The sequence below is a fragment of the Symphodus melops genome, assembly GCF_947650265.1.
Source record: "Symphodus melops genome assembly, chromosome: 3".
Lineage (NCBI taxonomy): Eukaryota > Metazoa > Chordata > Actinopteri > Labriformes > Labridae > Symphodus > Symphodus melops.
In genome coordinates this window covers 14717380-14729284 of record NC_136693.1, presented here as the reverse complement: position 1 = coordinate 14729284, position 11905 = coordinate 14717380, and the positions used below count along the sequence as shown (strand labels likewise).

The 11905-nt window shown below is 40.1% G+C and overlaps 1 protein-coding gene across 1 annotated transcript; it reads right to left on the bottom strand.

Moving 5' to 3' along the window:
• Window positions 1-1137: 1137 nt before the first annotated feature.
• On the bottom strand, window positions 1138-9051 carry cmtr2 (cap methyltransferase 2). Its single transcript, XM_079339263.1, has 3 exons — window positions 8976-9051; window positions 5386-6645; window positions 1138-3606 (listed from the first exon to the last, which is right to left on the bottom strand). Exons 2-3 carry the CDS (start codon window positions 6634-6636, stop codon window positions 2569-2571), a joined length of 2289 nt encoding a protein of 762 aa, XP_079195389.1. The 5' UTR covers window positions 6637-6645; window positions 8976-9051; the 3' UTR covers window positions 1138-2568.
• Between the last annotated feature and the right edge of the window lie 2854 nt (window positions 9052-11905).

The window sequence follows — 11905 nt, the reverse complement described above, 5'->3', positions numbered from 1 at the left end:
GATGTAAATGCTTAATTTAGTTTTTCAACACATTTATCTTTCTCTCAAACTGTGAATGTACAAAGCAAGACTAACAAGCAGGACAGCTTGTGATTACTGAGAGACAATTGACTGACTGAGCTGAATTCCTCTGGTGAACACGCACCGTCTGTGGGGAGAAAAACTGTCCTCTTCCCAAGTTTATTCCTGCTGCATTATTTGTGTTATATAACGCCAGTTTCACTTCATCTCATCTGTCAACATCTTTTCTCTGTTGACAGCAGACATGTGGTGGAGCTGTAGTGATGTGAAAACAATTAAACATATAAAAATGTTTTTATATTAGTCAGAATTGCTGCTTTTGTCAAGCTTTTTGTCACACTGACAGTCATGTGCAATGTTGTTGTTTTTTATTTACTGTCTGATGGTTCATTGTTGTGTAATTCAAATCGTCTATATTAAGTAGGCCATTGTTTAATTGTTTCCCCTTATATTAGTGGATTCAAACTAACCTGCATGCCTAAAAACATTTAAATACATCATAAAGTCAAACGGAGTTCAGGATGGAGTAAACAAATTCACCCTTTGATCACTTCATCCTCAGAGATTGTACTACAGTCAGCACCAGCTGCAGATACATAGCTGCGGTGTGTTTTGTCTTTTATCGGAACAGGCCCATAAAGGAACAACATTCACAATATGTATCAAAACTGATGTCTGACCTCTTCTGATCTAAGAAGATCAGATTTATTATTGGAGAATTATAATAGAGTTTTTATGGGAAAATGTATGGGTTTTTTATGAGCTTGTGTTTTTGTATGACTTCCTGGTTAGCACACACATTTTTCATCTGTATTTTCATTATGCAGCTGATGTTTCTGAATGGATGATCTGCAATTGTTAGCCTGTTCATCTGTATGCAGATGCTCAGGAATCATTTCAGTGTGGACTACTTTAAAGAAGAAGCAGCACATGTGTGCTATGTGTGCATAAAGAAGCACAGGGATATTACAATTGGACAGCTATCTCATGTTAAAACATACTGCAATCATACTCTTTTGTAATTAATCTTTGACAATAGAGAAGTTGTTCGTTCAGAGTTTGGCTGGGATTTTACCACCCTTAATGAGTCCAATGGCTGAGACAAAAAACTTAGACTTTGTGTCATTACCAAGAACAAATTTTATTATTTATTTTAGAAAATCAACTTCACGATCACATTGTGGTAATATTAAAAACAAAAACTTATTTCAAATGTATGCTAAGTAATTAGCATGTTTCCTTTCCAAGCAGCTACCTTCATATCCAGCTGATGCAGCATCAGACACTTCAGTGAACACAGGCTATACTTTCACGTGTTAATAGGTTGGACATAATTAAAGAAATTGCTTAACAGCTAGCTGGCAGTAACCTTCAACATGGTAAAGAGACAAAAAGATCCCTGACAACCCTAAGATATAATCGAATATAAAAGGCACTTCAGGCTAAAACTCCAGGGTCTCTGTGATGTGGATTTCAACACAAACCATCTGTGACTGACAGGAGGTTTGGTGCCGAGGGCTCCACTCTTGTTTATTCAACCTCCTTAAAATCCTCAGTGAGTTTAGTCACGCATGACTTCTGTTGATCAAGTACTGAAAGTAATTTGCATTTTCATGCACTGAAGGTTTGTGTCATCATTCTGTCTTCCTGTTTGATCTAGAGTCGAGAGTCTTTTCTGAGGAACCTATTTAAATTTAATCAAGTAATCTTGGTAGCTTCCATTAAAAATGTCTCTTCACCTAAATATTGAGCAATAACTAAACTCACAACCAGACCGAGTCACTTTTCCTGATAAACCAATAAGGTACATAAAAGATGTTAATTTGTTGATGTTAAGTTTTGATGTCAGCCAGGTTATCCAACTGTTAGGTGTTGATTTCCAGCTGCAGTTAGATAACCTATAGCTGATTGACATTTGTTCTTATGCTAACAGAAGCTTAATGGCTAATTGTCTAATTGTAGACAATTAATGGCTAATTGTAAAGTATTTAGAACATGAACAACAGACTCCATGTGTCCTTAATTTTTGTTTTTAGCTCTTGACTCAACAGGACATTTTATAGTTAAAAGCCTCAGATCTCTCTGGAAGACAAATCATGTACCGTAATAGTGACACTTATGAACAAACAAACACATACTGATCTTCTACTGAATAAGAAATCTGATAAAGACTCAAGTGATGACACTTGAGTCTTTATCAGTCATGTTTGAAAACAGTTTGAAATTGAAAACCTCGAAGGGATGTTAATTTGAGTTTATTTACCGTCCGTATGCAACTTTCCATCTCATGCTACGAAAGTAACAAAACTAAATTAATTACTGACCTAACTGGTTGAGTTGCATTGTGGGTAATGTAGACACTAGGTTCTGGCATATAATAAGAATATTTATAATAAAAATGAAAACAATTCTGTAGCATCCTGTTGACAATCCCACAGTGTTAGAGGAGTGCAATGCAAAATAGGAGCAGAACTCTTCGATTATAAAACATTTCAATGACCATCTGCTGGATGTCCAATGCAATCAAACTGATCCAACATCACTGCACTATGATTGCATGAGTAAATGTAGTCTCTGTTGGATGATTTCAGAATTCATGGTCAACAGGAACTCACTCAGTCCTCCAGTTAGAAGTTCCTCCATGGGAACAAACTGTATCACCTGTCTGTCGCACTCAGGCGACGGGTCCTCCGCTCCTCTTAACAACTGACCCATGCAGTCACGGACGTCAGTCAGAACAGGGAGTATGTTTGCAGCAGCTTCAGGGCAGAAGCCAACACACACGAGAATGGAACCAACAACACCTGAGGGCGGAGGACACCTGAAAGTGACTGAGCGAAAACACACGTGCAGGCAAAGCACAATAGCTGCTGTAACACGAGTGAAGGCAGACAGCACAGGCAGCAAGAGGGCATCCCCAGAGTCCAGGGTCTGTAGGGAGGACACGACACAAGCGAGGAGCTGCTGCTGGTATAACGGCTCCCCGTCATGCAATAGGACACAGCCTCTCTGAGGAAGGGAAGGCTCTGCAGAAAAGGTTATGGCTAAATTCTCATGTTGGTTTTCTCCCCAGACGTGGCTGCGGCCAAACACCAGACATTGTCTCTTCTTTTTTATCTCCTCACTGTTGCCTGGGGAGACACAGAAACCTGCTACTTCAGACAGGATGGTGGCAGCGAAAATAACAGTGCAAGAGTCACAGGGTGGTGTGAGAGTCCAGTCTACTCTTGTGTCCATGAGGGCTTCATTAAGTTGGTTTAACAATCCTCCGTCACAGACTGGAGAGTTTCTGACTGCAGGCAATGCAGCCCCAACAATAGTGTACCACGAATGCACTGGAAACTCAGTCAGGGGTCCCTCCAACACACAGCCGATCCCACTGGCCTTAATGCGGTGTCTCTTTATCTCTGTGGCATGGCAACCCCTCTTGATCCGCTCCCTCCAGCTCAGGGTCTGCAATTCCCTTCGCTCATTGAACGATCCTGTTTGCTTCTTCTGTCCCAGCGGTCGGCCCGCTGAGATGCTGCAGCAGGCGGGACTCACCGTGTTACGGGACACCCATCGACTCCGGGGAAGGAGGCTCACCTAAACACACAGACCAAATGTTTTGATTAGAAACTTGCACATATAAAGCTCATCAGAAAAAACGATGACTGGAGAGAATAATTAATCATAAGAGTTGTTTAAAGTCAGTGAAAATGAGTGTTTATTAATTTATTTACTTTCTCAATTTTCTACCTTTATTACGCCTTCAGCTCAGATACAAAGATGCTTTAAAGAGTCACATTTCAACATTCATCCATCTATCTATCTATCTATCTATCTATCTATCTATCTCTTGATCAGGGATTGTCTGTTGTATTTTGTTATTTTAGTTTCTCAATTGATCTTTGTTTTTATTTAGTTTGCATGTTGATAATAAATCCCTTCTTTTGACTTTGTTAAGGTGTGCAGTGTGTTTTACTGGGTTCATTTGAGGATTGTTAGCCCCATAGGGCCACCCTATGGTTGTGCGTGACACAACCATAGCATGCAGGACAAAAGAAATCTTAATTTTCTTCACTTTTAAAGATTTATTTTTTAGGCATTTTTAGCCTTTATTATGGAGGGAGGACAGTGGATAGCATCGGAGACTGGGGAGAGGGAGTGGGGATGGGCATGTGGGAGGGGAGCAACAGGCCGGACGCACAGCCACTGCGCCACTAGCGGCCCCAATTTTCTTCACTTTTAAAATATCTTTTGGCAACGTAAATGATCCTAGTGTAGGATGTAAGATTGTAAATTTTGTTAAACAGCATAAAGCCTCTTCATTTCTCGAGCCATGATGCCACAGGGAGAACGCCATCTACCCCGTTTCCACAGAGCACTTTGGTCGCCTGCTTTCAGCACTGTGTAACTTTGGCAGCGGGCAGCATTTGTCTCGTGAGTGTGTATGGCTTTATGGCACTGGATCACACACCAGCTTTTAACTAAAAACAAACCTGTCACAACACTGTTTGATAAAATGGCTGGAAGACGGATAAAAAGAAAAAAGAGAGAGCAGCTAAGCAAGAAGGTGAACGAGGAGTAATAATGGATAGGCTTTTACAAGTTTGGCAAGAGCTTCACAAAACAGTAAGATGAAAGTCAGACAGCCTTGATAATTTATGGCAGTGCAATCTCACTCAGGGACCTTTGTCGGTGCCAATGCTCACCAAACCGAATTTCTCCATCATTTTCCTTGAAAATTCAAAACATTTACGGGTTATTGCATTTAAAATTGTCCTGTCTTTGTGTCATCTAATGAATGATTTGATTAATTTCCGTTAAACTAAATAACCTAATAAGACAGATTGGGTGCTTTCAGACAAGGCCTGTTCAGGTACTATACAAACTGATGTACAAGCAGAGGGTGACTACTGCAGGACTTGGTTCTGTTCAGGTCTTATTCCCTTTGGCTCTAAATTCAGACGATGATTAGTCCGTTACAGTCAGGTACAATTTTACCAGCCAATGCAAAAATCTACACAGTACTGTGGTTTTTCTGTCCATATTTTTCACAGGGAGACTACGTCTTAAAAAGTACTCTAAACTGGACTTTACTGAAAGCTTGAAAAGGACTGTTTCCCTTTAGAAAGAGTTTCACTCATACATTTTTAATTCATTTATTTTCTTTTAGGTCAACATGGACAAAAAAAAGTCCCTTAAGTGCTTCGTAAAAAAAATGAAAGTTTGACATTGAAAATTCAATGACGACCAGAAAAACTCAACCTGCTTATGAAGAACATGTGATATGATTGAAAACTTGACTAAATGATTCTTGTCAGCTGCCATTTAAAGCTCATGCATTTCTAAGGTGACGTTTACGGTGCAAGGAACTCCTACCTGAAAGCGCTGCAGGTATTCCTGAACTGCACAGTCCCTGATGTAATCGAGATGCTGCTTCTGCTCTGCACTCATCCCCGTAAACAGCTGCAGGTTTTCCGTGATCGTCCTCAACTGCAGTGTGTGGAAGTACGAACTTACTTCTTCATGCTGTTTCAGAAATGACTCTGGTATAAGAGATTTGGGGAAAAGTGCCTCACGGTCAGTCATATGAGGTCCATAGTTACGAATCAGCTTGGAGAGCAAAGGCCTCACTGCTTCCTTTCCGTCGTAGTTCAGACATATGACATAAACCTCAGAGTTTCCTGCTTTGCTAGTCGCAGGTTTGAAGACGTTTACAGAGTGAAAGCAGCAGTTCAGCAGGTAGAGTAAGCAGACAGAGGAGTGCTCATACATAGTGAACATTTTCAGTACAAAGGAGCCACCTGTGCTGAGGAGCAGCAGCGCAGCTGTGACCTCGCAGTAATGTAGCGACGCCACCAGCGCCTCCTGCTCATCCGGGTTCTCCTGACAGTCAAAACTTCCATCTGCTGTCACTAAGTCGACTCTGCGCATGTTGGCCACAAACGCCTGCAGTTCCAGCAGATGTTTCTGCAGCATAATGTCGCCCGTGTTATCTGAGCCAAAAAACCACCAGGGCAGCGTGTTGGCAATCAACCTGTCGTCGGCAATGGTGGTGCTCCCTCCATTGGCCTCATGGTACGGGTTGAGAGTGTTGGCAGCCCAGGTCCAGTCGCAGTAGCGTGTAGAGTCGCTAGTTTTGATGTAGTGGTTTAGAGAGGTTATGAAGGCTCCTGGAGCTTCACAAAGGTGGACCGTGTTCAGTTCTCCGTTTTGAAGAGCCTCCTCTGGAAGAAGAGCAAATGTTCCCAGGATCTCAAAGAACTTGCACCAGGCCTGGGTGCAGATCTCAGCGTTAGCAGCAGAACGCACTGCGGCGATGACTTTCCCGGCTCGATTTGTGGAGTTGGTGTGCTGGTGCCAGACCTGGACGTTCTTGTCACTGAGCTGGTTCTTCACAGCGTTCAGTGACACCTTTAGGTCCTGCAGCCTGCAGTGCTCCTCGGCAGAGTGTTTGAGAGCAGCATTTGGGTCAGGGATGCACCACTCCCCACTGGACGGTTTCACATAGGTCTTTACTTTATTAAAAAGACTCAGAATCTCAGTGTGTGTGTCCTGGTCCACAGCGACCATGTTGTTGAAATAGTGGAGCTTCCTGACTTTCCGTCTGGTCCCATTGTTTGAACTCATCCTCCTCACCTGTTGAATGACAACAAGAACAGTTAAAAAAAAGACATGTCTGCATCATTGATTTTCTTTTTAGATGTGATCCAGCAGATTGTTTGGTTGTTCAGTGACCCGTTTACAAAGCACAGGTTGAGTCAATCTGAAGAAATAAAGTCTGCAAGCACAACATTTCACAGTGAATTTAACCAAGGCCAAGCTCTGCTGCCCCTCGTTTCCCTCTACATGCATGAGTGCTGTTGAATTACTCATGTTGACTCATTGTTTTGTGGTGTCCTCGGGCAGCAGGTCAGACTGTAAAGACTGGTGATTACTTCACAGGGCCAACCACTCAAAACACAAGAGATGTTATGAATCAATCACTACTACGATATATTGTTCCTCTTAGTCAACAGAGGTATACATTATCATCAATTACAAATAAAGACAACGCGAAGTCTAACGGAGGCCCTACTAAGTACAATTATCTCGAAATTTAAAAAAAACCCCCAGCATGTTTCTCCTTTGGCATCGCTTTTTTCTTAAAATTGAAAAACAAATTAATTTTTCTAATAAATACATTAATTATATGAAATTTAGTCAAAATTACAATCAAATTACTTTCCTTGGTCTAAAGCAGTTCTCAACCTTTTTGAGTCACCATCACCAATAATAAAACCTTTGGTGTGTTTCTGTTTAAGTGTTCACACACCTTTTTGTCCCATCTGAATGAACTGTTATGACATTCATAAAGCCCAGATATGTCTAGAATATAAAGTTTAAACTTTATGGCATTACTGTTGATCACACTTACAAAGAAAGACGGGGCTGACAGCAGTCACTCTCAAAACAAGCATGCAAGCGTGAAAAATAAGCTGAAGAAAGGTTAAAGAATAAATCAAACAGAATTATCTCAATAAATAAAAACGTATAAACGTTATTTCAGTCAATAATGTCGCCCCTCTAGGTGGTGTTGTGTTATATATCGTTGGAAAGCCTGACTCGTCATCTTTACAATGAGGTATAACTTGTAGGGATTGTGCATTTGTGGAACTAACAACAAAGCTAAACGTGTTGGTAGCGCCCCAAAATATGTGTCAAAATCCCCAACAATATTCTTCTGTTGGTAGATCACGTGACTTGTGTCAATGGGGGCGGTACCTCTCTTACAGGCAAAACAGAACCTGTCATCATTGAAGTGAGATATTGAAATGAGATTCTGGAGCCAGTGGCAGTCCCATATCTCCAGAATCTGGGACCGAACGCCATCTTCTAGGATGACTAGGCTCTCTCCCGAAGAGCCAGGAACATCATACCTCCAGAGTTTGGGAGTGGAGAGGATGGCCTGCTGTAAGTCCAGACCTCACTTGTGGGACCTTGGGTGTGCTGTGCTTGTAAAGGTGACTAGTTCAGGCTTTCCAACGATATATAATACAACACCAACTAGTAATATTAAAGGGGTTAAATAATTGACTCATAACGTTTCAAAACGAGTTTATAGTAAAGTTGATCTCTGAGCAAATTTTTTTCTTTGTTGCACAAAATAAATACCATCACGAAATGTTCAAAATGTGTTTGTTTTTTCAACTTCATGTAATTATTGAACAATTTCTAACAAGTGACACATAAAAAAAATTACAGTCTGAATCAAATTAACCCCAGAGCTAATCCTCTGCTCATGTGCACATGATTTAGATGACAACAGTGGGCAGGAGAATGTATTTCTGGGTCATTTCTTGATTAGTCTGCAGTGACTCACTGATGAATGGCAACGTACTCCGGTATATAGCTAATGGCAGCACATTCATCAATTATTCCTCATAAATCAAATTGTTAACCACTGCTTGAATGTATAAGTATTCTACTCGCTGCTGTGTTCGTCAAAGGTTGACCTGCTGATGTTAGCACTACTGCCTAAAAAGGTGATCAAGAGATTTCTGCAAAGTTGAAGTGTCTACTAAAGTGTCACTGATGTTACAGATACTGATGGTGATACTCAGCCATACCATCATCAATAACCATATGTCACAGTTGACACGTTTTCTTTGTTTTGGATAGGCTGCATTGAAAATAGTACAACTCACAACATTAGTGTATCCTCACTACTGCTCTTAAAACACATTTAAGTAAAGCGTGTATTCCCTGCAGAGTGCGGCTGTTTATAACATCTGAAACTGAATAATAATGGAGGTATTTAAAATGGACAGAAGTGTAAGGAAACACAGCGGCATAAAGCAGCAGAGCTCGAGCTATATGGATGGTGACAAGGAGACTTTGACAAAGACTTGATGTTTTCAGAGATGTTTCTATCTACATCTGCTCAGTTTGAAGAGGTTTACACTTGTAAGGTTTGATCAGACACTCACCGTACAGTAGCTGCAGTCAGGAAACAGAACCAGGCTATCATGTGACTAAAATCATCAGTGCGCATGCGGATATCTGAGAGGGCGGGGCTTATTTAAAGGACGAGTTACGCTTAATTTATTTTATGTTGATTTAAGCTCTCCTTATGCATTGAAGTGCTCCCACATTTGCCCCTAGAATAGATTGGGACTTCTTTTTATGAAGATGCCCTCTAATATAAGTAACGCTGGATGGTAAGTGGGGGTTTATAAACCATGCATAGAGACAAAGTCATTCATTGTAGAGAAATGACTAAGGTCTTTTACCTGCTTCGTTCGTTTAAATGTTGTTTGTATTTTACATTATACTTCAGATAGATCAGCTATGCTGCTCATAAAATGGTAACCAAGGCTTTAACAAACAGAAATATGTGACTAAGTTAAAACAGGACACACACAGAAGGAGTCTCATTCATAAATAATGGACCTTTGGGATATCCAGGTGCAATTAGGATTTCCAAAAATGTAGGGTGTAAACATTCTAGCATTGGATTTACTGCCATAACTCCTCCTGTAATATTAATGTGCACTGTAAAGTTATCTTTCTATTTCTGTCCTAATGTTCCTACACAGCTATCTAAATGCAGCATCTCAAACTTCAACAGATGGAGGGAGACAGTCAATTCAAGCAGATGTTTGTGGAGGCTAAGGGAGTAGGAGTTTATTTTGGAAATAATGGAGGAAGTTTCGAAGATTAACTGTGCAAAAAAAAAAAACAACTCATAATGTGAGGATTAAAGCAAAGTATTGTGTTTTGAAGTCAAACAAAAAGATTATGAGAAGCTGATTATTTTAGTAAATTGGTTTATCCCTGAATAAGTTAAAAGATCCGCTTTAGTGAGTTTTGTCTTGAATACACAAGGAAAAGTTTTGAGTTTTTAGTATTCAAATCAAATGCAACACAGTACAGTATACGTCACTATTGGTATTAAAGAGATTGGGGTTTTAAAGGTCATATGTGACTATGAAAAAATTAAATGCCCTCTGCAAATGGGTGGAGAGACAGACAGCATCCATACTGTATATTATTCCAAAGGGCAGCCAATCCCCTCCAGCGCTGAGCTCAGGTCCCCACTAACAAACCAACTGTGTGACTCAGCCATTGAATCTGTAAGTCTCTCTATGACCTCTGTAAGTGTCTTATTCTAAAATGTGTTTGCTGGTAGATGTTTTGGTTTGGTCTTGATCAAAAAGAAATTAAGACATTTAATAAATTATGACATCGTAGGCATTCTAGCCAGATGGGACGTGGGGCAAACCTTAGCAAAAGAGGTATGGCATCAAATTAAATCACCAGCACAACAAAACAGCACCTGACTTGGGGTATTTTGGCTAGAAGACTTTAAACAGTAAAATCTTAAAGGCAACCGGATATTGCATGGAAACGGCTACTTCCTAAATTATTAAAAAAAATTGTGTGTCTTTATTGGAGATACAGGACAGTGGATTGAGTCTGAAAATAGGGAGAGAGAGAGAGAGAGAGTGTGTATGAGAGAGAGAGAGAGAGTTGGGAAGACATTGGGGACAGTAACCACAGGTTAGGTATCACTCCTGTTGACAACAGCCTCTGTACAGGAGCTGCACAGGCTAAGCACTCATCCACCAGCACCCCTGAAAAGTGTTACTTGTATCCAGGATTAATAACAGACTTTAATGATCCCCTGACCTCTTCTTTCCTCCGCAGTTTAAACAATTATTTGTTCAGTAAAATATCTCTACATCTGCTTGATAAATTGTTACACATCTAGAAGATGAGAGTCATCTCCATAAAATAAAGAAATACAATCATTGAATGCATTCAAGTCAAATTTTAACGTCCATTACTTTTGTTTATGAGCCAAAGGATGTTCTTATCAGCCTTTCCTTCTGTGCATTGATAAGCAAATGTTAGCATTATAACATAAATGAGACCACTAATGGCTCATTAACCTGCTTGTCATTGTGGGTATGTTGAATGTCTCCTTATATCTTAAACAGCTTCAGAGAGTTAAAGCTAGGCTGTTGACATGAAACACAGTCAGTTCCAAATGCCAAGAAGACTATCCAAGTTTTAACCCATATCTGGAGTCCATGCCCAGCACATAACTGAATTCTTACTTTTAAACAGGAATCTGTTTAGTCTGCCACTTTCTGCACTTGTTAAAGCTTGATTTTTGGATTAATTATGAATTGAATTAGAAGAGCAGCTAATACATTCTGTGTAATAAGATTATGTTGTAATTTTTTACACAACGCATTTTTACTAAGAAAATGTGATAACTGCATGATAGTACGTATTTTCATGGATTCATTCATCTTGATAAATTTGTGGATATATCTTTTAATTGTGTCAACCATGTGAGAGTAATTATTTTATGTTTGTGAAGCTGTTATACATAAATGTGTAAGAGATCTCATGACAGTAGCAGCAGAGTTATATTTCGTTTGGAGCCAAGTGTCTGTTGTTGTCTGAGAGATTTTACTGAACATAGATGTTTGACATTTGAATCAAGGAGATGTGTTCTTCATGCCTTATACAGAGTCAACTATTTGTGGGCTGTCTTTCTATCAGAATATAAGGAAGACAGTAAAGAAGAATACTTTGGGCCAGTGACTGCAGAGTCCTGGTCCAGCATGTCAACTATTGTGAGATTCCAGCGTGCCAGTAACTGCAAGGTTCTGGTCATCAAGCATGTCTGAGCTATTATTTGTGATGTATATTTTGTAGTTATGTTATTTGACCATGCCTAAATAAATCTAAGATGATCCACAAGTCTGTTTGACAATGTTCTCCTCATTCATTCAACACAGATATAGAAACCCTCACCTTACACTGCATCCACCCCTATGATGCTGTTAGTGTGCAGAGAGAGAGAGAGGAAATGGGCGAGTAAGGGGAAATTGCATATGACGGA